The sequence below is a fragment of the Equus przewalskii genome, chromosome 32 (genome assembly GCF_037783145.1).
Source record: "Equus przewalskii isolate Varuska chromosome 32, EquPr2, whole genome shotgun sequence".
Lineage (NCBI taxonomy): Eukaryota > Metazoa > Chordata > Mammalia > Perissodactyla > Equidae > Equus > Equus przewalskii.
The window spans coordinates 13270832-13296483 of record NC_091862.1 but is presented as its reverse complement, the minus strand read 5'-3'; the positions used below and the strand labels follow the sequence as shown (position 1 = coordinate 13296483).

General features: G+C 37.5%; 1 protein-coding gene across 8 annotated transcripts in view; it reads right to left on the bottom strand.

The window, feature by feature from the left end:
* Positions 1-25652, bottom strand: part of IPCEF1 (interaction protein for cytohesin exchange factors 1) — a 171673-nt gene that overhangs the window by 50608 nt on the left and 95413 nt on the right. For 4 of the 8 annotated variants that reach the window (XM_008529096.2, XM_008529097.2, XM_070603227.1 and 1 more), the window contains 3 exons: positions 20316-20355; positions 19534-19703; positions 11-84 (listed from right to left, as the gene is read on the bottom strand). In XM_008529096.2, coding sequence (XP_008527318.1) covers positions 11-84; positions 19534-19703; positions 20316-20355 — 284 coding nt within the window. Of the gene's footprint in view, positions 1-10; positions 85-19533; positions 19704-20068; positions 20356-25652 lie in introns of those variants that run through there. The other 4 variants (XM_008529099.2, XM_070603229.1, XM_070603230.1 and 1 more) reach the window with 2 other exon arrangements.

The following is a 25652-nucleotide window of genomic DNA, read 5'->3' as shown; positions in this document are numbered from 1 at the left end:
GACAACTTACTGCTTTTTCTTGCATTCAGATGCTCTCTCCACAGTGAAATCAGGCAGGTTGACAAATCCATCAGCCTTCTCTGCCTGAAACAAATACATACCACAAATATGAATAAATGCATCAATCCTAGCAGTTAGTTTACTCAGATCATATACATTGAATAGAAATAGTACAGATAAAATGAAAGAGAATCAAGATACCTCTCTGAATCAGCATTGGACTTCCCATCCATCTTTCCATGAAAAGTAACATGACTACACCGTAGGGATGGCCAACATATGGCATGCTTGGGACCTGCCCCCCAGCCCCCATCCCCGGCTTTCTGGAAAACATCAAAGCTAACCCATCGGAGCTCAACTTCCTCCTGAGCCCACAGGCATTTTCAGCATCCTTCTCACCCTAATACTGCAGTAAGCCACAAGCACATAAGACGCAACCTACTTAACATTTTAATATATGGTGGACAGAGACCTGATTTTGGAGTTAGCAAACTGACTTTGGAGTTAGCAAATCAAGACTAATATCATGGATCCACCACTTATTGGTTGTTATAAGACTTAAGCAAGCTCAGATAAACAAAACACTTAGACACTCAACAAACATTATTTCCTCTGCCAAGTCTGTAGGCAGTTCCTTGGGATTAAATCACAGAATCATATCTTGGAAAATCTCAGTGCCATAATCAGTTTCTAGGAGTTCTTTCTACAAAGGAAAGAATGCAGAAGAAAATGACATACGTTTTGAGGAGAAAACATGAATGCCAATTTAAACACGAAATATTTCATAGGAAACATAGTCATTGTTCCACCTCTCTAAGAATTTGTTAATCTTTATTTTATGGATAAAATTTAATTGAACCACAAAAAGGCTAGATTGCTTATCACAGATGGAACTCAAATCTTCTTCCGTCTACAGGGGTGTCTCTGAGTGGAGAAATACAATCCACAATATTAAGCACAAATGAGTCAGTGGTTATTGGAAGATGAGTAAAAGTTGATTTTGAAAATACAATCTTAATTTTAAAAGTCAGCTAGCTATTAAATTAGCGCCAGGAGTGCTCTTAGTTCACTTCATTATTCTGTGTCTCTTTCCTTTATCACCAACTAGAGTACAACTTGCACTCTTCTTTTCAGAAAAATTAAACTATGAAACATCCAACCCTCTGCCTATCCCATCTTCTCTTCCTACATGGGTCAATTTATCCAAACTCCTAACTTGAAATGCTTTCTTCTTATAAAGATTCAAAACTCAATTCTAAAGGGCACTTTCTTCTTAAAAAAATTATATGTCTATTATTTTTTTATTCAATTTATCTATCTCTTGATAGGCTATTTAATTACTGGACAGTAGTTTCACAAATCCTATCTCAAAGAGAATGTGAAGTATATAAAGAACATAGACTACGTAAGTCATAAGAAGAGAAAGAGACAAGAGCCCCTTGACCACTTCCCTCCATGTAAGGATACAGAAAGAAAACAGCTGTCTGCAAGCCAGAAAAAAGACCCTCACCAGACATGGAATCTTCCAGCACCTTGATCTTAGACTTCTTAGCCTCCAGCACTGTGAGGAATAATGTTTGTTGTTTAAGCCACCTGATCTATGGTATTTTGTTATAGCAGCACAAACCGACTAAGACACTCCCCAAGAGTGACAAATCCAAAACCAAGCTCATCACCTTACTCCGTAAAATGCCTGCTCCTCTTTCTTCTGTGTTCTCTACTTCCATGAATGAGATCACTTTCTGTCCAGTTCTCAAAAACAGAAATGTGGGAGACACCTTTGACTCTTCAATTTCTTTCTCAGCATCCACGCAAGTAATTGACTAAGTTGTATCGTTCCTGCCTCTATCCCAGCTCTTCAATCCGTCCATTACCTACCGCTCCTACAGACCACCACTAACTCACCTGAATTACTGCAAAAGTCTCCTAAACCATTCTCCCTCCTCTAATTCTGTCCTTTCCTCCAATTTAGCCTCCAAATCACATCATAGCAAATCTTTACTCCATGAATATTCTTCACGTCACCTCTTTCATTAAAATCTTGTATGGTTCCCAATTGCTCTTAGATAAGTTTAAGCGTCTTAGCAGAGCATAAAATGCCCTTCACAATCAAGCCCTGCTTAATTAGTTTCATCTCCTCCAACGTCCCTACCCCTTACTTAACCAAAAATAAACAAATAAAGAAAAAACAATACTTTCATTAATCTAAATCAGAATTGACACTCAATTTATAGCATTATTAGTCTCTAGACAATCTATTTTCAGTACAAAGAGCTTATCTTAAATGATAACAATATAGAAGTCAATCAACAAAAAATGAAACATAAATATATGTAAGAGAGAAGTTGTAAATCTTCATCTGGGTTGATTCCTTTTCTGCATAATGAAATGGCTGAGTTTCCTTCCACTAAGAGCCTAAATAAATTTGAGTAAAAGCTATGTTAGTGTTTGCCCCAGTAAATCTTTCCTTTACAGCAAGGCCATTTTTTCTCTGTACTGAAGACATTCACACTGTATTCAAAATCACAGATAACTGTGTCAAAAACTGTCTTTGCTTATTTGACTTGCAAAAATGCCTCAAAAATGACAATCACGGTGGGAAATCCTAAGGGATTGACAGTTTCCTCCTCTTCCTCTTTTTCCTCCTCCTCCTCCCTCAGATCCCTTGTTCCTTATTACATTAACTAAAATAACTTTCTCAAATAATATCCTTCCTCTTCAATAATTCCTAACTTTCTGAAGAATTACTTGAAAGTTCTGCATTCGTGCCTGCAATTTTCCCTCTGTATCCTAATGTAATAAAAGTCCTGTTTTCTTGCCAAAAATATCAAACCATCCTTTGGCCATTGTGCCAAAGTTGTCTTCCCAAGTCTAGCCTTAAATGTGAAGACAGACAATGTTTGTCCCTTTGTGATATGAAGTTCAAAAGGAGTCAACGACTCCTCACATATCAGTGCATCCACTTGTCCCAGAAACTCTGATTTTGTTAATCTCAATGGAGCCTCCTCTGCAGTTGCTTTATTAGGCAGCATTAAATACACATTTTTATCCAAGCTGTCAGTGTTACACATTCATTTATTCAATGCATATTTATTGAGAACCCGCTTTGTGTCAGGCACTGTGTCAGATGTTTGGGATATATCAGTGGACAAAACAGACAGAGAGCTCTTCTCTCACGCGGAAAAGAGACAATAGCTCAATATAGGAACCCATAAATTACATCGCATATTGTGGGCAATAATTCCTATGGAAACAAGTAAAGTTGATCAGGGTAAAGAGGTTCAGACTGCAAGCAGGGCAGGTTGCCTTCTGCTCCTAGGCTTACAATGCCCTTCCTACCTCACTTCCCTAGACACATCTCCAGGAATCAACTTAGGTGTGACCTTCTCCAAAACTTCTCCCCTGCTCCTGTGAGCCTGAAATAGCTGCCGTCCTCTTCAGGCCCAAGCACCAGTGGTGGGCTTCACTTACACACTTCTCTTACTGTATTTAGTTCTCTGGTTATTTCTCTGTTTCTCCAATAGACTGTGAGGACCCGGAAGGAAATAATTTTGTGATTTATAGTTATATCATTAATACTTGGAACAAGGTAGTTGTTCAGTACATGTGAAATAAAGAAATGAGCTTTATGGATGGAATGAATGACAGGAACATTGTATTTCTCCTCTGACAATAAAGAAAGTGCTAAAATGAAATGCAGGAGCCACTTTGGAAAACAGTTTGGCAGTTTCTAAAAAAGATAAACATATGATTACCATAGAATCCAGCAATTCCACTCCTCTTGGGTATTTACCCAAGAGAAATGAAAGCATATGTGCGTGCCAAGATTTGCATGCAAATATTTATAGCAGCATTATTCATAATAGCCAAAAATTGGATAAAATCTAAATATCCATCAACAAAAAAATAATTAGTGTGGTGTAGTCATACAATGGAATATTTTTAGTGAACTATTGACACATGCTAAAACATGGATAAACTTTGAAAACATTATGCTCAGTGAAAGCCAGACACAGGAAACCACATATTACTATATGTTTCCTTTATATGAAATGTAGAGAAAAGGAAAATCTACGGAGACAGAAAATAGAATAGTGGTTTCCTGGAGTTAGGAGTGGGAGTGGAGATTAACTGCACATGAACATAATGTTATTGATTTGATGAAAAAGATTTAAAACTAATTTATTATGATGGCTTCATCACTCAGTAAATTTACCAAAAATCGCTGAATTGTAAATTTAAATAAGATGAATTTTATGATACATAAAATATATTTCAATAAAGCTCTTTTTAAAAACACGAGATGCAGGAAAAGTTTGGGGAATAAAAAACCAAATGAAATTCCTCCTGTCTGGCTATCAGCAGGACTTGAAAGAAGCTAAAATGTGACAACTCCGGTGACCCAGTTGATGGCGCTATCTGATTTGTTCAAACTTTAGATGCAAAATTGGTTTAACGTTTCTCATATTCTTTGGTTTAAGCTTAACTATGGCTTCAATTTTGGACTACAGGAATTTTAGAGACAAAAATATCTTATATAGAATTTGCCATATCATACATATTTTTAAAAATTAATTCAAATAAGACATTAAATTTTAATATTTAAATGCAAAAATAAGTGTTCATTGCCATCAGTAAAGTTTGGCTTATTTCTACTATAAACACCTTGCAAAACAGACAAAATTACTCGAGTGTCTATACATGTCAGAAAGGCAGATGGGCAGACCTAGAAAAATAAGAGCGATAGATACATTCCAGATGCTAATAGATCAAAGAAGACCAAACCAAAATCAAAGGAAGCAGAACATAGGAAATTACTATGTATTTTACAGTTAGAAATAAAAAGTATAATTATCTCTCTATTCTCAGTGGAACCATGTTTCCTTGATTCTAAGAAACTTGATTTTTTATACTTCAATAATTCTGAAATCAAGAGGCACCTTAGAATTGCTAAGAATTGGGTAAGTGATTTATATTAACAAAAAAACAAAAGAAAGAAGCAATTCCTAAAATCAAAAACAAATAGAAACAAATGAACCTGTCTATAAACAGGGTGACACAACCCCACATGAATAATAATTACTCTAAGAGATCTGAGAACACAGAATTTTGATTATACACGGTTAGCAGAATATAGGCTAAGGACTTTTACTAGTGACATTGCTACTATTATTTTTAGATAGTTTTAGTAGCTTTTCTCCACTCTTTCCCCTCAAAAAATTGAACGGAATCTAAAGGTTCCCTCCTTTTCTCCACTTATCAGAGTCCGTGACATTCTTTTGTTCTAATAAAAACTCTTCTCTCTCTTCCTTCCAGAAAAGGAAATTTGAAGATCACATACTAAGGTGATGTACATTCTGCAAATATTACCTAGCCTGCAGGCAGAGAGCTGAGCACTGGGCTGTGACAGCATCGCAAGGGAAGCAAGAAAAAATGATTTTTTGTTTTGTTTTGATTTTTCTTCTAGATATCAGAAGCAGGCCTGGCAGTGAGAATGCCTGAAATTGGTTTTTTTTAATGTTATATTTAATGTTTTGTAAATTATGATTAAGAAACAAGTTCTTTTTTTTTCTTTGTGAGGAAGATTTGCCCTGAGCTAGCATGTGTTGACAATTCTCCTCTTTATTTTTTTTTTTTTGCTTGAGGAAGATTAGCCATGAGCTAACACCTGTGCCAAACTTCCTCTGCTTTGTATGTGGGATGCCTCCACAGCATGGCTGAGGAGTGGAATAGGTCTACACCCAGGATCTGAACCTGTAAACCCAGACTGCAAAAGTGGAGCATGTGGAACTTTTTAACCACTCAGCCATGGGGCCAGCCCCCCTGAGATCTTTTTAAGAAATATAATGATCTTGAGTAACATCTAACAATAGCCAACATTTATTGAGTGCTAAGCATGGACCATGGAGGTATACCATTTTAGCCTTTAGAGGAAAATTAATCACATCCAAGTGCCAGAATTTACGAAACTGATGGGTTTTTAACCTAGACACTGAATTGGATGGGCGTTATAAAGTAGGAAAGTTATATGGTATTATTAAAGTGCCAGAACCCAGATCAGAACTTGGAAGTCAGTTAAATAATAATAAAAAAGTAATAACTTCTTCAGTCTCAAGCAGGAGCTAAAAAGGAGAAGAGAATCTGCAGTTGGTAGATGGCACAGGAGAAAGAATGCTGGATTTGGAATCAGAAGATTTGACGCAAGCTTCTTACTGTGTAATCTTAAACAGAGCACTTAACCTCTCGAGTCAGTGTTCACACAGCGAAAAAGCAGATGCATCCAGAGTTAACACAGATGTATGTAACACTGTAAAATTGTTAAAGCTATACAAAATTTAAGATTTTATTATTATTAATTTCTAGGAATTAATGATAAGAATCGGGAAAAGGAATGGACAGAAAACCAAAGAGAAAAAATGACCCAGAAAGACGAAGGTGAAGCAAAATAAGTTTTTCACTCTGTCCGTTGTCAGCTGAGCCCTCCGAACAGCTGGTTCTCTGTCTCAGCTCTCCCTGTCTTCTTTGCGTCAGATTAATGATTGTAAGAAATATTTTAAGTTCTTTGGAGAACAACAATGCTAGCAGGCTCGCTATATCCATCATACATTATCTAGTGTATGTTTTTATTAAAACATTGTTGCATTGTGTTTATCTAACATGACCCTACAAATATAATGAGAATTTGATCCAAAGAGACTTCCTTCCTATTAATGCCTAGAAAAAGATACTCTCTACACAGAAAACATTTAGCAAATGTTTTTGACTATTAAACAGAAAAGCCCAATTTTCTACATAATCCACAGATTCCTGTCATTAATTAGAAAAATGGACTGAAGGTGTTGATCGTGATAATCATGATGGTTCTGAGGTTGCTGAGGCTCCAAGAGGAAGAGAAAAACGACTCTGAAAGAACCAGACCACTTGTAGAAGATGCTGTTGATGACCCAGCCACATCCTCTCGTCCTAACCACCCAGGACATGCTAGCCAGACTTCTCACTGACAGCTCCTGCATCTCTTTGTGGGAGGGATTTTCTGACTGCTAGATTCTACTTCTCCACCTGTGCAGGGGTGCTCAGGAAGCAGTGGTCCCAAGATGAGCCCTCAAGCAATGACCAATGGGACTTGGTGGATAAATATCCCAGCTCCTCTGCCCCTTGGGAGGAAAACTCAGAGGTACATGTTTTTCACAGGCTCTCAGAATTCCCCAGCAGAATCAAGCTTCAGTTACCCACAGTAACTCACTTGCTAAGGAGAGCTTTGTTAGCAAATTCTCCATCCTTTCTCACTTCCCCATTCCCTTTCTAGTATTTATGGTGTCACTTTCCAAACAAACTACTTGCAACCAAATCCTCTTCTCAGGGTCTGTTTCTGGGCAACCTAAACCAAGATGCTATTTCTCTCACAGAAAATGTTCCTGTTTACAGTTCCTACTCATGAATAGCCCAACTACGTGGCACCATAATTCCTCTGCATTATTTCCTCCTAAAAATCTCCAAGGAAATGACTACCTCACTATCATATTAGTTCTTATTGAAGTGGTGACCAAGAAGTGAGTGGCATCCTATTCTATGATTTGTAAATCAGCTCTCCAAGCTAGTCATTCTTACATTCTTACCTTCCCTCTCTATGGAATCACATTTTAAATGAAATGAAATTTCTAGGGAATTTTCTGGTAGTCTGACATACAAAGATAGTCATTGCCTCCTAAAATATCATTTTTTAAAAAAATGAAGATGGAAAAGTCACAATGTAAAAGAATCTTGTGTTTCTTTTGTCCGTAATATAAAATCCTCAGCACACGAGGCCATTCATAATGTGAGCCTGTGCGGCTTCCTCTCCCACCTGCTCTTTTGCAACCTTAAAACCCTAGAGACAATTTTCACCTACGTAAGGTTGGTCTCTTCAGCAGCGTGGTGGGAAAAAAATGAAGAAAGCACCAATGGGGGAAAATTTTTAAATGAATAGGAAGAAATGTGATTAAATCTCACTATTACAGAATAAATTACATCCCTTGCTATCTAATAAATTTTATCTACCATCCACGGTTAGAGCAGGAGCAGAGGGAAGAGTAAATAAAGGAACAGTATTTAAGAAAATTAAAAATCTGGTGCATTTGCTTTCAATATTAGAAATTTAGGAGAAATAAAAAAATAAGGTTAGTTTTTTTTAAATCACAGTCAGTATAACACATAATCATGCCTTTGTACAATATATATTAAATCTTCCAATACTTCAGGAACTTTCAAATCTCTTCAAATTGTTTTCATGAGTTTCCTGAGTACCATTAGATGCTACTCAACCACGCGATAAAACAAATAACCTGATTCAAAATGGAAAAAGACATTTCTCCAAAAAAGATATACAAATGGCCAAAAAGTACATTAAAAGATGCTCAAGGTCAATAATCATTAGGGAAATGCAAATCAAAACCACAATGAACAGCTAAAGTATACAACTATGTACTGGGGGTATTTGGAGAGAAAATGTAGAAAAAAAAATGATTGGCAACAGTGGTTAGCTCAGATGCCAATCTTTAAGGGAAAAAAAACCCAAAAAACCCCACAACGAGTTACCACCTCACACCCATTAGAATGGCTACTACCAAAAAAAGCAAAAATAAAACAGAAAATAAAAATGATGATCAAAATGTGGAGAAATTGGAACCTTTAGGCACTGTTGGTGGAAGGCAAAATGGGGCAGCCACTATGGAAAACAGTATGGCAGCTTGTTAAAGAATTACAAATAGAATTACCATGTGACTTGGCAATTCCAGTTCTTAGCACATAACCAAAATAATTGAAAGCAGGGTCTCAAAGACATATTTGTACACCTATGTTCATAGCAACCTTATTCACAATAGCCAAAACGTAGACCCAACTCAAGTGTCCATCAACACATGTGAACGGATAAACAAAATATGGCATATACATACAATGGAGTATTATTCAGCCTTAAAAAGAAAGAAAATTCTGACACATGCTACAACATGAATGAATCTTGAAGACGTTACGCTAAGTGAAATAAGCCCATTGCAGAAGACAAATACTGTGCGATTCCACTTACATGAGGCACCTAGAGTAGTCAAATTCATAGAGCAAGAAAGTAGAAAGGTAGTTGTCAGGGACTGAGGAAAGGAAGAATAGAGAGTTACTGTTTAACGAGTACAGAGTTTCAGTTTTGTAAGCTGAAGAGTACTGGAGATGGTTGCGCAATAATGTGAATATACTGAATATCGCTGAACTGTGACCTTAAAAATGATTAAGATGGGAAATTTTGTGTTATGTATATTTCACCACAGTTAAAAAAATAAATTAAAAAAAATTAAAGATACTCCTCTGAAAATCATTATTTGTCAGTAAAAGATGCCAATGCATTTGCCATAATACGTTTCATAAAATTTGAAATATGAAAGTATCAGTGGTTAATGTGCTGTTAATGAGCACCATCTCTTTCACAGATAACAGCTATCTATTCACATTTGTGTTTAACAGATAAGGAGGAAGGCCCAGAGAGGATGTGTGGTTTGCCTAAGGTGTCAAGTAGCTGAAGCTTCAAGTTAGAACTTCTCCTCCTGCTTCTGAACCCAGGGATATCTTCAACTAGAGCATGTCATTTCCTTGTGTCTTTTTTGAAGACATTGTTTCAAATACATTCTCCTAAATCCTGACTCCTTTAAAAAATATTCAATATTTAAAAAAAAAAAATTTGCACTACATAGCTTCCTCTTGAAATGTTCTTGAAACGTGCTCTATGGGAGGGAAACAGCGGCACAAGGACGGATAAGTTCATCAGTTAGCTTGGCTGTAGAAGCAGCTGGGGCCTAGGCCTTAAAAGAACTTGCTCCAGAGAGATGATAAATTGTCAGATAACAACTTCTTGGGAAAATCCTCAAATCTAACCAAAAGTTCAGCTCATTCCATGGGCCACTTCTCATTCCACTGCTTGGGAAATGTGCACACATGACGATATCATGTATTACCTGAACTCATCCTCCAGGTTAGGAACTACTGTGGTGAAGAATCCCACAGAGCCTTCTAGTTCACTCCCCTGTTTTATGGTTTTAGATCATCCTTTACACAGGGGCAGTAGGCCTGTGTAATCACCAGCAGAGGATAGGCCATTATTGCCAAAAGAAACCATTTCTGGTACCTGAACATTCTAAGCCCAATTCTTCTGCATCCTAAAATCACAATACTATGCAAGCACATTTCATCTAAAGGATATAGAAAATTGCCTTTCCTTGTATGTATTCCTTTGATTTTTTTTTATATTGCTTTAAGATGCATTCGATCTTCTCAAAGTCGCTCTGAATTATGTAGAGATAGTGCTTTTGGTCAAAGTATACTCGTAAGAAAATGATGCACAGGGAGTGAAGAGGTTCAGAACAGACCTCCCGGGGATGTGCCACTTTGGCATGTGGAATATTTTGAGCTAAAGGCAATCAAGATTCTGCAGGCTCAAGAGAGACTTTTCCCTCTCCCGTAAAGAATTTAAATTGGGGGCCTTGCCTGTAATAAGAGTTATTACCAGAAGTAAATTTTTATAACCTATCTGTTTGGCAAGGCAAATATCTGAATATTGAAAATTTGTTCTTCTTATCATCCTGTGAGTTAGCCTCCTCCCCTGTGAAGCCCCAGGCCCATATCCTATTCCTTGTCTCAAGATGGCTCAAATATTTCAATTCACCTTTCTGCCTCTGAATCTCTCATGTATGTAGGGTCACTGTACTTACAAAATTAAAGTTTATTTTCTCTTGTTAATCTTTCTCATGTCAATTTAATTCTTAAACCAGCCAGAAGAACCTAGAAGGGCAGAGGAAAATTTCTTCCTCCCCTACAAGAGTTACATCACTGATCTAAAGGCATACAACTTCATAAGAGAGCTCAGGACTAGAATGCAAGTGCCATTTCTCCCTTACGTTATGCTGGTGAAATTCACCTTCCTCCTGCTTGCTTAAAAGAATGGGTAAGTTGTATACACACACATGTATCAATATATTTATACACATATATTAATAATTATACAAACACACGTATATTATATTTATACATATACAAAAATTAAATATATATCACTTTATACTTAAGTTAGTGTATGTGGGCTTGTGTATTCTATCTCCTGTTAGGTATTTTAAAAGATTTTAGAATAAAGGCATTTCTGATTTTATATTCTATGAATTGAGAAACTATGATGTACCTATATATAACAGTCACAGCCTTTAGAAATGACATTGTGGATACATATGCTTTGGCACGGAAATATGTTGATAATGCATCACTTAGTGAAAAAATCAAGTTACAACATCATGCATAGTATCATTTTATTCTTGAAAACATAGAAAAAAAAATGTTTGGAAACATATACACCAAAAGATGTACAGTGATCACATCAAAGTGGAGGGACCTCCATTTATTTCAAAAATTAATTTTAATTCATTACTTTCTGTTTGCCTCCCCGTCTTCTTTTTTTATTTTGCTTACTTATATTTTCCACTTTTTCTGTAATGAACACGTGTTATGATATACTATTTTAAGGAATTTTTTAAATGACTTTAATTTTTCAAGAAGCAAGAACGTGGATATGACCAAAACAAAAGACGAAGTAAAACAGAGAGAAGCTGTGGAAACACCAGCAGAAAGCACCGCGCACCGTTCGCCAGAGGAGCGTGGGCAGTGCTGCCTCCTCTGAATGGGCACTGCAGGCACCGCTGTAAGCTAAGAGGACTGGCCTCAGACGCAGCCCAACCTACATCATTACCTCCGCCTCCTCTTTTGAATCAGCAGTACCTGAGCATATCACTGCCTCCTGAGAACAAGACGAAAGAAACGGAGGATTTCATAGTCTTGGCGTTTCACAATAGAAAACATTTAAAAAGTCTGGAAATAATTTAAAGGAAAACAATATTGGCAATATAAGCAAATGTTTCCACATTCTATAGATTTAGTAACAAGAAGTTATTAAAAACTGCCTGCTCCAGCTACAGACTGACCTGATCCTAACGCTATGGTTGGGAATCATTATTTTGGAAATGCATTCTGGGACCTACCAAGAAAAATAAATGTTAGGAACATGGTGATAGCATCATAGACTATAAATAAATTAAACCACATGTGCATTTTAAAGGTCTTTTCCACATGCCTGAAATTATAATGGGGGAAGCAATAGAGTTCCACAAGCCCTCAACGGTCCCTGTATGCAGGGTTTCAAGTGGTACCTAAACAATCAGCTTTACCGCTTTAATCCACCTTTCATCATCTTGAGGTAAGCTGCTTACTCCTAGCTGCAGAAACATCATATTTTGCCCTGTGTGGACCTGTCACTGTTTCACCTTCTCTTTCTCCTTTACAACACAAACTCTAGGAACATGTGTTGGCAGAGAGGCCACCGATTCTACATAATTGATTTGAATCGTCTTCTCTGAAGAAACATTTTAAAATATTGGAATTTTGTTTGGGACAACACTCAGAAGTTGGTTGTTGGCTAAAACAATGAATATGGAGCTCAAATAAATTAGAAGCCCAGAATTCATAAAGCATCTCATTTTGGTGGAATTCTGGGAACATATCAACTGCTCAATAGTGCTTTGATTAATTGATTTATATAACAAATTGATAAGTAGGTAACATAATAATTAAGTAATTCACTCAAAAAATACTGATGCCTAGTCTGTGCCTACCAGTTCTAGGCTTTAGAGACACAGTTTAAACCAGAGGTAAAGAATACGCTCTCGGGTGTTTACATTGTGGGTAAAAAAAAAAAAGAACACAATAAGCTCTGATTGCAGTGTTCATAAATTCCTACAGAAATTTTTTTCCAGTCCATGGTAAACTCGCTCAAACTTGCTCAGACATTTTTCCAAAATCTATGCTAATAAGAGATTACTAATGGAAGGTACAGACAACTTAAATGTCTCTTTTTCAAGGGAGAATTAACCCATTCTTTTTTTTTTCTTATGCTGAAACAAAGGCGCTCTATATTTACTGAAACTTTCAGAAGAGTTGTCTCGTGAAAAGAGAAATTTTGGCTTTCAGGTATCATTTTCTGCAAAGGTAAATTCTGCCTATTCTCAGAATTGATCAGATCTTTGCTATAGAGAGTTTCATAAAACTGATTCTAAGAAAAATCTCTCCCAGATCTAAGATCCTCCAAAATTCACACGAAGTACGTATGCAGCTCAAGACCAAAACATATGTTAGAGACACAGTTACTTGAACAGGCAGACGCGTGGAACCACTCAGACGATGAGGGAGAAAGACAGCCACATTTGGGCAGGCAGATTGGATTCTCAAAGAACTGAAAAGTCTGCATAATATGTATTAACCTACAAACCTCAGCAGTTTACCAAACGTTTTTATGAAATAAAGAGTTGAATGATGCACCTTTTCTATACAAGGCCCAGGTTGTACACAACATGAACGGGTGATACAACAGCACGATTGGTATCAATAAATGGTTACTTAACTACTAAAGAACACGAGATTCTCATAAATTTCATATGAAGAATTTCATATAATTTCATATAAAGAAAGAATGTATACAACTAAAATAAGCCAAAAAAGTAAATGACAATGAGTCCAAATAAAATTCTACATTTTTAACCACAACCTCTCTCTCCTTCAGTTTTCATATTACTTTCTCAGTCTCCCAAACTTGGAATTATTCTGATTTTAGCCTCAAATGTTCCATGCCCCGTATCCAAGCACTCAGCACACCTCGCCCTTTTTTATTGTGTAGCATGTCTCGAATTTTCAGTTTCCACTGTAGTCCAGAAGTTCATGTCTCAACGCCTGTGTTTGGTCTCCACCTTCTAACCGACCTTCTGAAAACTCCCTCATGCTCCAATGCATCCCATTTATCACTGTTAGATTAATATTTTCACACGTCAATTTCATCACGTCGTCTTCTGACTAGAGAATATGCAGTGGTTCCCTACTGACTACTGGATCCAATTCACATTCCTGGACTCTGTGTTGGAGATCCCCATTTACTGCCCTGACTCGCCTCTGAATGGGGGCACCATGCAGCCTAGAGAAAAGAGCCTTCCTTTGGTATTGGTAGATCTTGTTTTTAATCTGAGCTCTGCCATTTACTCCATATGCGACTTTGAGGAAGTTACTTAAATTCCCTGAGCTTCAGTAAGCTCCCTTGAAAAATGGAAATAATAAAATCTGTCTTGCTAGGTTATCATGAAAATTCAATATAATACCTAACACAGTGGCTTGGCACAGCTCATTTTTATTTTCATTCCTTTGCTCACAATAGTCGCCAGACTAAAACGTCCATCTCCCTACCTTCTACCCCTGGAAAAACTGCCTTTCAAGGCTGATCTTAAGAGAATTTTCTCCCTGAAGCCTTTCTGTATTCACTCCAACACACAGGAATAGTGTTTTTTTCATGGTGAAAACTGTTTATCCAGTAAAGAAGGCTGCCCTCAAGGATATCATGTAGCTTTGGAAAACGATGTTTAAAAAAGGAAAAATATAAGTTCCTAGGTAGAAAGGAAAGAAAATTTTCCATGGATAAAAGTCACTGTGGCAAAACACCCTCACAATGGCCCCAAATATTTTTCTTATCCCAAGAATTACAGAATTCATCTGCATTGCTCAATCTCAGAGCCATTTTTTTCACTAATTTTTCTTTGATTATGTCATTTACATAGGTCTTTTCTCCTCCACCCATCTATGAGCTCTTAATAGAGAAAAGAAATGTAGTCTTTTATTTTTTTAATCCTATAATAGCAGTTACAACAGTTAGCCCAAATTATTTTTAAGTCCTCAATAAACACTGGTCGGAAGCATTTGTTGGTGGGTGGATAAGTGGATAAATGGATGGATAATAAACTTTTCACATTGGGCTCACTTAAAGAGATTTTTAAAAATCTATTATCTGTAAATAATATTAAGCTACGTTTTGTCATGAAAACCCAAATTGTTTAGACAACGCCTCCAAGTTATACATACCAGTACACTATATATGTTCCCTTGATGTATTTTAATACACTCTTGGATAATGTAACAAATACACCAGTAAGAGGAGTAAAAATTCTCCAAATAGAAACATTTCAGAACCACACTAATTTTAAGTGGGTTATATAATATACATTTACTTTACGATCTGTCTTGGCTATAAATAAAATCCATAATATATTTTCCAAGGAACTCAGTGAGATCTTAATTAAGAATGCTTAGAAAAGAAAAATAAGTTCTAGCAAACGGGAGAAATCTAAAAACTTAAAAATATAAAATAGTTTTAAAGAATAAGCAATAACATCTTAAGGGCTTTTCTTGTCACTCTTTCATAGTGACATGCCTGAGGGAAAATAATAATTCTTCTCCTTCACCAGAAAGAAGATATTGATCCCAAACTTCCGTCTCCGGCTGTGCCTGGTAAGCCAGTGAAATTCCAGGGTGGAGAGAATTTCCCTGGGAAACCCTCTATCTCTCTTTCAACATCTCTGTCCCCACCCTGGTGATCTTGATCAATAGGCCCTTGTTTTCAGCCAGAGGTCATGATTAGAAAGAATCTATTAAAATAACCCCCAATAAGGTGTTAGCAAAGTCGGAGCAGCTGTATGGGACCTATGTGGGACCATGAAGCCCTTCTGGTAAATTTCAAATTGCACCTTTTCCTATATCTATTTTTAAGAATAGAAGTGGAAAACTCTTTACTGGAAAATTATTTTCTGTCAAAAGTAGCCCTTATTCACCATCTCATGTCTCAAAATTCCCATGGGTAATATAAATGTTGATGATTCATAAATCTCATTTATTTATGAAATCAACAAATAGGAATTGAGCACCTAGTAAGTGTCAGACATGTGCAAGGTACTAAAGACGTACTTGTGGTCCTGCTCTACAGAGACTATTATCAATTACGGAAAACAGCAAGTCTAACAAACATGTACCAAAGAGGAAGATGAGCATAAGAAGAAGAAAAGTACAGGCTGCTATGGGAGCAGAGAGGTCAAAGGATAGATTAGACCACCTCAACGGGATCGGGTGGGCAAGACTTTAGGGCATAGGGACAAAGATTTTTGTGGGCAGAGAAATAACATACACAAAGGCTTAAAGAGAGCCAGCATATTTGATGTTAAAAAGGAATTAAAAGAAGTTCTGTAGCTGAAGCTTGGGTGGAGGTGGGGAGGGTGGGAAAGTAAGAGAGATATAAGTTAGGAGACTCATGAGCAAGGAAATGAATGTGTACTTTATCCTAGGGGCAAGGGCAAACAATTGCATGGATTTCAAATCCAGGATTTGAAACAGCCTGGATTTCTTATGGCTGTTAAACTTCAATATGGTTTCGTAAGACTTGGCGTGCAGTCTTGGGTGCTGTAACACATTCTAAGCACATAATATGGGGTGTGAAAAGTGGGGGCTGAGTGTCTGCACATGACCTTTCTCAAGGAAATCCGGGTAGTACTGTTTGAAGCAGCAAAGAGTCATGAAAGAAGAAGGTACACCAGGCGTCAATTCCTGGATAATAATAATAACAGCAAAAGAATGCTGAGAGAGGTGAGGGCGACGTGGTCTCCTCAGGTGGTGTCAGGGATCAACAGAGACAGGCAAAGGGACCTCATGACATCACTCGTACTTTCACGTGAGAATTGCCCGAGATTTCATTTCCAGAGTTGTTCTCTCGGAACGCTATCGAAGGCATGAAACAAGGTGATCTAATCATGCCATTTATCCTCGTCCCTGTGTGGGGTCAGGTTGACATATGGCAACAATCCTGGGCTGAGGAGTCAAAGGGACTGAAGGTGATCTATTTTCGGCCAGTTAGTACTTGCGTCACTTGGGGAAAGGTACACCATCTCTCTGAATCTCAGCCTTCCCAACTTTCAAAACATGATGACAGTTACTACCTTGGAGGGTGTTTTGGAGGAGTATAAAAGAGCATATGTAAAAGGTAGCTAGAAGATGCCCTGGCAGGCAGTAGGTGTTCAACATGCCTTTGCTGGTGACTCTTGCTGGGATGCTGTTGGCTCCGTTCTCTCTCAGCATCAGGCCACATAAGAATGAATAAGGATTACGGAAGGTAGAATAAGAAGACATTTGCTCATTAGGCGCAGGTGCCTTGGGACCTACTTGTCGACTGAATTCCTTAAGTGGCAGAGAGTAAATAGATGTTCTTAGCTTGAGGATATGTGTTTGGCTCTTATTTCACAGCTGACATTCACACAGATAGCAGGAATATGACTGTTAATTAAGTGATCATTGAATAGCCTTTTTTCCCCATAACAAACATATAATTAGGATGTCAGGGCATGCATGTGCATGTGCACATAGAGAGAATCACTCTACAACACAGTCATAGAATTGGGGAGTTGAACATGTTGTTCTATTACGTACTACTAAGTGAATAGGATAATTCTGTGGCCAGATAACAGCAAACATGTTCTCCATTCAATGTTGCTAATCCAAGTGTGTTCAAGTACATGATTTGCTACCTGAATATCACTTTAAGTGAAAGCTTGAAAGCAAGTCAGGACAGGGCTGCTGGAGTGTGTCTGATGCTCTCTCTTCTTCCTCTTTCTAATCTGGTCTCAGTCAACACTGCTGCTCCCTGTGGAAGCATGAGATTCCTAATGCCTAAAATAGTTAATTCATTGCTCCTCTAAGAAGCATAAGCCAAATAAGCTGATGAAGCCAAATAAGCCCAATCTGTAGCATGTATGGCTCAGAGGAGCTTCCTTCAAATTCTGTGAAGACAGGGACAGCACCAGGAACATATTTGCTGAATAATTTGATTGAAGGAGAAAATCAGTGCCTTGCCTACAGCTGAGCTTTGTTACTTCCCACAGATGTGCCACGCTCCATCAGCACCCAACAGCCTCTGGAAATTTCTGGAGAGCTATTAAAAGGTAAATGAGTAAGTCCTCTCATTTTACAAAGGATGCAGATTATCACTTGCCACAATTACCCAAAGGCAAGAGCCTAAAATAATATGAAACAAGCAGGAGAAATTTATATTAATCTTAATTCTTCTTAAGAAGGAAGCTGTATTTGTTTAGGAAGAATCCTTTATGATAGAAGGTGAGACCACAGGCCCAGGTTGCCTTAATTTGGATAAAAGTATTCCATGCTAGACAAGACGATAAATAAATCCAGGAGGGGAAAAGAAAGAGACGAAAGGGAGATAGTGGAAGACTGCGCCTCTGCAAGATGATTCTTTCTTGTGAACCTTCCAAATCCTTGATAAAGTTGATAAAACTCACCAAAGGCTGAAGAAATATATTTTTATGCAACTCGATGAAAAATTTTGTTTTGCATGGGGTGAAACCAAAGCAATAAGCTTGGGAACAGGGAGGCAAGGAGGAAGGGGGGAGAGAGAGAAGCACAGGGGGCAACGCTTCTTCCAGGGCACTGAAACTGAATATGGGTCCAGTTTAACCAAATCTTTAAAGGACAGGTGCCTAGAGGCATGTGGGTAACACAAATTTTTGATTAGTGGCCAGTGAATGTAAATATATCAACTAAAAATTTTGCCCACAAACTATACTCAGCACCTATTTCACATTTATAAAGTTACATGCTCTAAAGCTCTGTCGCTTGAGTGATGGGCATACATAAGTCATTTTAAAAGAATGGTATCACATAAAAAGAATGTTCTGGCTTACGGGCAATTTCTAAATAAATTCCCCTTAACTGATGAAAGGACATCCACTGTTGATCTTCACTATACCTCAAAGAGAAACGCAAGCTCTCTTGAGATCAGCAATTGGCTACCCCGGGGTTGGTGGAGAGAGGCCTATGTGAAAAGTCTCTATTCATTCAATATTCAACAATATCATCATTTTCAAAACATTTCAAGCCATGAAAGATCAGCACATCTTCTAACAATAACTTTATTTCAAGCCCTTTTCAACAGAAAACTAGCTGTGAAGCAGACCATAAAAGGGTACTCTTCTAAAGAATAAATTAGACATCTCTCTCATCAAGTGTGGTCCAAACAGCAGTAGTTTAATACCATCACCAAACATGCCAAGGAACAAGGGACGACGGTCGCCAACATGATGCTGGCACACAGGTTAGAGATTCCAAAACCAACCCACCTAATAAAGACAGTCAGAGGAGAAGAAGATAGTAAAGGAGGAGAAATGGAAATAGCTTCTGCCAACTGAATTGATTTACATCCCTAATAGGTCATAAAGCTGAATCCCTTTCTAGTAAAGACCTAACAATATAAAGTTCCCATATCAAGGGCTATCCACATAAATCCTGAAACGATTAGACTCTCTCATGGAAAAGTAACATTAATAGACCCTGAGAGCTTCTATTAGTAAGTATATACGTTTGGACACCCCTCCCCAAGCAAAGACTTGTCAAGCAGGATGGTTTTCTCTTCCATAAAATACAATAGAATAGCCTACATATTTACTAGACCAGAAACAGTTTCCAGAACTTATTTATTTGCTCTGTTCCAAGCCCCAGATATCAAAATTAACTTTTCCATGGAGATAACCTGCTCCATGATGATCTTTAATCCACTCTTTGTTAAAGAGGCTGGGAAAAGGGGGAAGACAGTGGACTCACCATTTGATTGCTGTACCAGTACAGTGAAGATCCCTTCAGCACCACCCAGAACTTTTTCCATTTGTTGCTGAGGAAAGTTCCCTTTTCCTTTTTCTTATATAGCCACCCTTGGCAGTCAGCATGTCCCAGGTCTTTACATGATATCCTCCTCCGACTCATCATGAACAAACCTGCAACAATTACGTGAAAAGGTAGGTAACATATTGCCCTGATGTATGCGACAGAGTGAAAAGTAGCTGTTAATTGTCTACCTCCCGGGATTTGGATTTTTTACCGAGATTTACACAAAGTGAATGCAAAAAAATAATTTATCTACTTTATTTTTAAGCATTCATTTGGTGCTCAGACAGTACAAGATACAGCCAAAGAAATACTGAGACTTATATAAAAGTATTAGTCTAAGTATATTATTCAACAAGAATAAGTTGCAAAAATTAAAATCCTACAGCTGGCAGGCACACCATTGCACTAACACAGCTCCTTTGAACAATAATAGCAGTAGTTATACAATAGATGGAGAGGGGTTAATGCCCACCTGAAAACACAGCCACCTCCCGACTCAGTGCCAGTTTTTCTAAGCTCTATTGACACACCACGAGGGATTAATCCAAATGAACAGCATGTCGTCATTTCTTAAAATCGATCCAAAAATCACCCAAAATGTATCTGCCTGATAATAACGCGAAGACAGACCAAAATCCGATCCCAAAGAAGGCATCCAAGAGAAAATTCACACTCACGCACACAAAAAGGGAATAAAGAAACAAAAGAGATTTAATTACCTTGAGTTTTCTTTCTCGGCTTCTGACGCAAGGGAACCTGCTGAAAATGCAGGAACGGAAGAAAAGAGGAAATTTCTGATTGTGTTGTAACATTTGTAAAGAGAGAAGGAGGGAGGAGGTGGCAGTGTTTATGAGCAGGATGGAAGCTAAAAAAAACTCTCCAGGCAGAGCTAAAGGGGAGCTACTCGGTGAGGCACGAAATGTGCTAATCAGAATCGGTATACATTGAGCTGAACCTGAAAAAAATATGTCACACAGCATTTATCACTAATGTTTCCTGTTTCCACCCACAGGCAGCTCCCGCGCTACCACTTTAGTTATGACAGGACCGGTTCACCGAAGTTCTTAAAAATAATACTATGTTTCCCCTTTTATTTTTTGTGAGAGAGGAAAAAATATAGCCTGCTTCTTTTCTTGCGATTTCTAAATAACACGATTATTTAAATAAACCTGGAAGATAATTGCTACCATCTCAAAATATGACAAGTTCACATTGGACTATGAACTTCATGGTCCTGCTGCCACACAAGGTTACACCTGAACCACAAGAATTAAATATCCCAGAAAAAGAAATTCCACAACTTCTCTCAGTGAGCTCTAAGTAACTATCAATCCTCCTTATCAGGAAATTCTTATTTACAGCCAAATTTAAGTTTCTTATTCTGCCTTTAATTATCTCTGAATATTTCTCACATGTTTTATGGAAGGTATATTAATAACCAACTTTTATTTTATACTAGCTCTTCAGATACTCAAATCAGACATAAGAAAATGTATCTGAAATACACATTTTTCACAATACATTTTAAACAGTTTGTGTAAAATTAGACCATAAGCAAAAATAGAAAACAAAAATACTTTCATGTGGCTGCCTATGTGTGTTGTGTGTGTGTGTGTGTGTGTGTGTGTGTGGAGAGAGAAAGAGAGCGAGGTTTTAGACCAAAGAAATTCCATTTTTCCTCTACAATATCTAAGCTGAATTTGTTCAGGTTTAAATGACTTAAGCTTTTATGTTAACAGGTTGAGAATTCGAAAAATTGCATATAATTGAAAAGCAATTCTGAAAATCGGTATGCGATCTTGTTACAGCATTTTATAATGTTATTCTAGATACAACTGGCTAGTATTCTACACATCTGACTATTGATGGAATGGCTATTGCTTATGGCTCTATATGTTTGAAGAAGGAATATGATATAGTGGAAATAGGATGGGGTTTTCAACTCCAGAGGCCTGAAATCAACTCACAGCTGTCATAATTAGTAGCTGTGTTACCCAGGAAAAAGTCACCTTACCAATCAAATCTGCTTTTTCGTTTGTAAAATCATGATATTTATAATAATTCCTGTCCTATAGATCTCATAAATATTTAACAAGACTGTATACTCTGAAAACTAAAAAACATTGCTTGATATGATTTTATGTAACATGATATTGTACGATTATAAATATAAACACATACTTCACATCTAATAAAAATTTCATACTGATATTTTTAGGATAAGTAGGACTTGTATTTCCTTCAGTAATGAGGATGAAGTTAAAGTGCTTAAATTATATTTCCTGGGAAATCCCCGGATTGACTTTTATTTTATGAATGTTAGAATAAAATTTTATCCTCAAAGAAATTAATCATCCATGTGGAAAAAGGACATACCAAAGGTAATAATGGCCCTAAATTTTAGGAAAGCGTAGACACATTATAGTCACATGACACGTGACTAAAATTCAGGTGTGTTATCATGACCAGGACCTAGTCTCAGTCCCACTTCACAAAATATCCCCCACCGTGACCATCCTCTTGGTCTAAAATCCCCACCATGCCCTCAGAGGGTCTCCTGGGGTCTTTTTAGATACGCCAATTATCTGAGATCAGTAAAACCCGATTAGTACCTATAAACAAAGTATTTTAGCCCAAATATGTATGATATTTGGATAGCTAAAAATTTAGCCAAGAGTTAGGACTAAAGGCAAAGAAGAGAGCGAGTGAATTTAGATAGTAGGAATGATTTGGGAAAATCTAGCATCCACAAATATGCAGAGAGCAGTGAAGACAAGCTAAGAACTGGATGAATAAGATGAAAAGGGAGTCGTAGACAGGGGCATTGCTAGAGGGTTCTGGCCCCAGAGGAACAAGGTGAAATCACGCTAGTTTGTACAAAAAGAGCAGCTTTTAAAAGAAGGAGAAAGAGGAGAGTCACGAGAGGGCAGGCGTAGGATGTGGGAAGGGAGGCAGCATTCATCTGTCTGTCCTGCCTGGGAACCAGCGAATCTCCTCCACCCATCCCTTATGAGCTACCAGTGGGACTGGTGGCTCTCCGGCTCCACCATCCACCCTTAAGTCTGACTCTAGAGAAAGCCCCAAATCTAACTGTAGGCTTTGTCTCAATTTTTCCCAAGACCAGCCTTCGGTCTACTAGATTCTTGTGCCTACGCTGGATGGGAAGTGGGAGTTCTAAGCAGAAGGACTAGACCTCAAACAAAGTAAGCACCCAACACCAAGAAAGGACTTTATTCAGACTTTTTTATGGGGGGGGGGGGGCAGGGGAGTTTAGTCATTGAGTCAACCGTCCTCTGAGAGTACTTCTCCTAAGGCAAATTATTGTAAAATCTATATAACGGCTCAAACTGTTTCCCCTGACCAGAAACAGACTACATATTATAGAAATAACAAATTACAGGGAGTCTCAGTTTCATTTAATATACATGAATATGAAACCTAAATTGGTTTACATGAGACAATGAAAACAATCTTGAGAACTTTAGTGAGTTTAAGTACATTTTACTCCTCACAACAGGAAGTGGAACCCACGAACTAGTCAGTTTCGCAAAGGTCTTATATGTGGTTTTTTTCTCTAGGTGAGCATTTGATGAGACAGTTTTTCAAAGGGGAATTATAACTTATCTTAACAACTATCCAGTTTTACCAGTTGTAAGTAAAACTGAAGAATTACTCTAAATTCTGAATTTGCCTTAACTTGGTTCTAAAATTTGGGTGGAAATTTTTCTTTTGAATATATATTTTCTTTTTATTGAACAAGAGTACTTTTCTTTTACTTTTTAAGATGGTTTAAAAATTCATTTGGTCCCTAATCACTCAAAAACACATATAAACATACAAAGGAACCAGTGCAAAATATACATAGAGGCCTCCTTTGATGTTCAATGATGGACTAACACCCAGGTTACAGGGTAATTATTATATTGTCTTCTAATCTATACAGTAATTGTTAAATCTTGCAGGCACAATTTATCCCCATGATACATTAAAAATTACAGTAAGATAGTTTGTCATTGTGTCAAACTTCATAATAATCCTGGTCTTTAGCAAAATTATACAGTGATATGCTAATAAATGGACCCTGATTTGTATCATTTACCCAGTTTCCTTGGTGTAAAGCCTCAGACCATTATCAATTTCAAGCCACCAATAATTTAACCAAGGTACAAAAATTCCTAAATGTTTTAAAGCCAAGCCAACTCCAGGGGACAGAGCTGTTAGGAATGTTTCTCCACAAATATCTTTCCTCCTTCCTGGAAAATTAAATTCAATTTTATAAAGGGAATTTTAAAGCTTTTAATTATTAAAATTTTACTTGTGAAAGGGCATAAAAAACTTGCTTAATTTTTTCAGAAGACTAACCACCTTAAATATTACTCGATAAATTAATAGGAAATGAAAATCTCTAGTAATGAACATGGAGACAGATAATAGATATTCTAGTAATACTAGACAGTAATAGAAAACAATGACAGCTAAGAAATACACATACAAAGCTTATATTCATATAATGTTTACCATGTGCTGGGCACTGCTCTGAGTCTTTTCACGAATACCTGTATTGAATTCTCACAATTGTGCTACTATCCCCATTTTACAGAAGAGGAAATTGAAGCAAATGGAGGTTTAGTATTTTGCCTGAAGTCTCAAAAGTAAATTATAAATTCAAATGTTTATTTCAAGAATAAAACCCACAAAGTAGTAGCCTGTTAAGGTATTTGCTTTTGTGGTTGGTATCATATAAAGGAGTAGGACAGGGAAGCAAGGACTAGAGTTTGAGGGGAAGCTGGCACGCAATGGCACTGTCTACATAGAAGAGACATAGAAGAAGAAATAAAAGAAGGAGAATGAGGAAGAAGGGGAAGAAGAAAGAGAGAGAGGAGAGAAGGAGCTGGAGGAGAGGAGCAAAGGAGGGAGGAGGGGCAGGGAGAGACGGGTGAGGAGGAGGAAGAGAGATGTAGAAAGAGAGGAAGAGCCAAGTGCCAGGAAATATCCTGGAGGTTCCAGCTTAAAGAGTTGAATAAATGACAGCAATACGGGGAGCACAGTTTTAAATATATCTACGCTCAGTAGTAAACATACTGAGCTTGACGTGCATATGAGGCATCCAAATGGAAATACTCAGAATACATGGTATTCAAGGGTTTAGGGATTGGGAGAAAATCTGGAATGAAGATATAAAATTGGGAATCATCAGTGTTTAGAGAGTAGAAGACTTCAGTTTGGATAAGATTACCCAGATGTGTGCAATGACAAAGGGTTGAAGTCGGAGTCAAAAGAAGACCACCATGTTACAGAGAAGCAATGGAGGAGGAGCCTGTCAAGGAGACTGAGCTGAACAGCCAATGGAAAAATAAAGGAAATAAGGCGAGAGGTTCTCATGGAAGTGAGGGCGAGGATTAAGGGCAAGGTGGAGCCAAACCATCAAATACTGCCAGCATGAAAGAGAAAGAAAAAGTGTATTAGAGATCTTGGCAAAATCAGTATCATTGTCCTGTCGGGCTAGAAGATAAATTCCAGTCAGTTGGGATGAATGGAAATTGAAGAAATAAACCCGAGCTTGAAGACCACTCTTTTCAAGAATCTTTACTGAAAAGAGGAGACATGGCAGTAGTAGGACACATAGTGCCAAAGGACAGAGATGGTCACATGCTTCCTTCAAAGCCACTCTCCTACACTTGTAATCTCTACTGCAGTAAGACCATATACACACTTATTCACTGATAGTTGAAATTGGAAAGCAATTTAACACAATATCAAAAGTTTCAACTATATCCATATTCTGACTCAATGAGTACACATTTCTTTCTTACTTTTTTCTTTTTATTTATTTATTTTTTTGGTGATAAAAATTCTCACTGAACTAACATCTGTGCCATTCTTCCTCTACTTTACATGTGGGACGCTGCCACAGCATGGCTTGAAGAGTGGTGTGCAGAATCCCAGGCCACCAAAACAGAGCATGTAAACTTAACCAGTATGCCACCAAGCCAGCCCCGATGTTATTTTTAAGGGAATAAAATATAAATACAGTTGTGTCCTTGTATGCACACCTT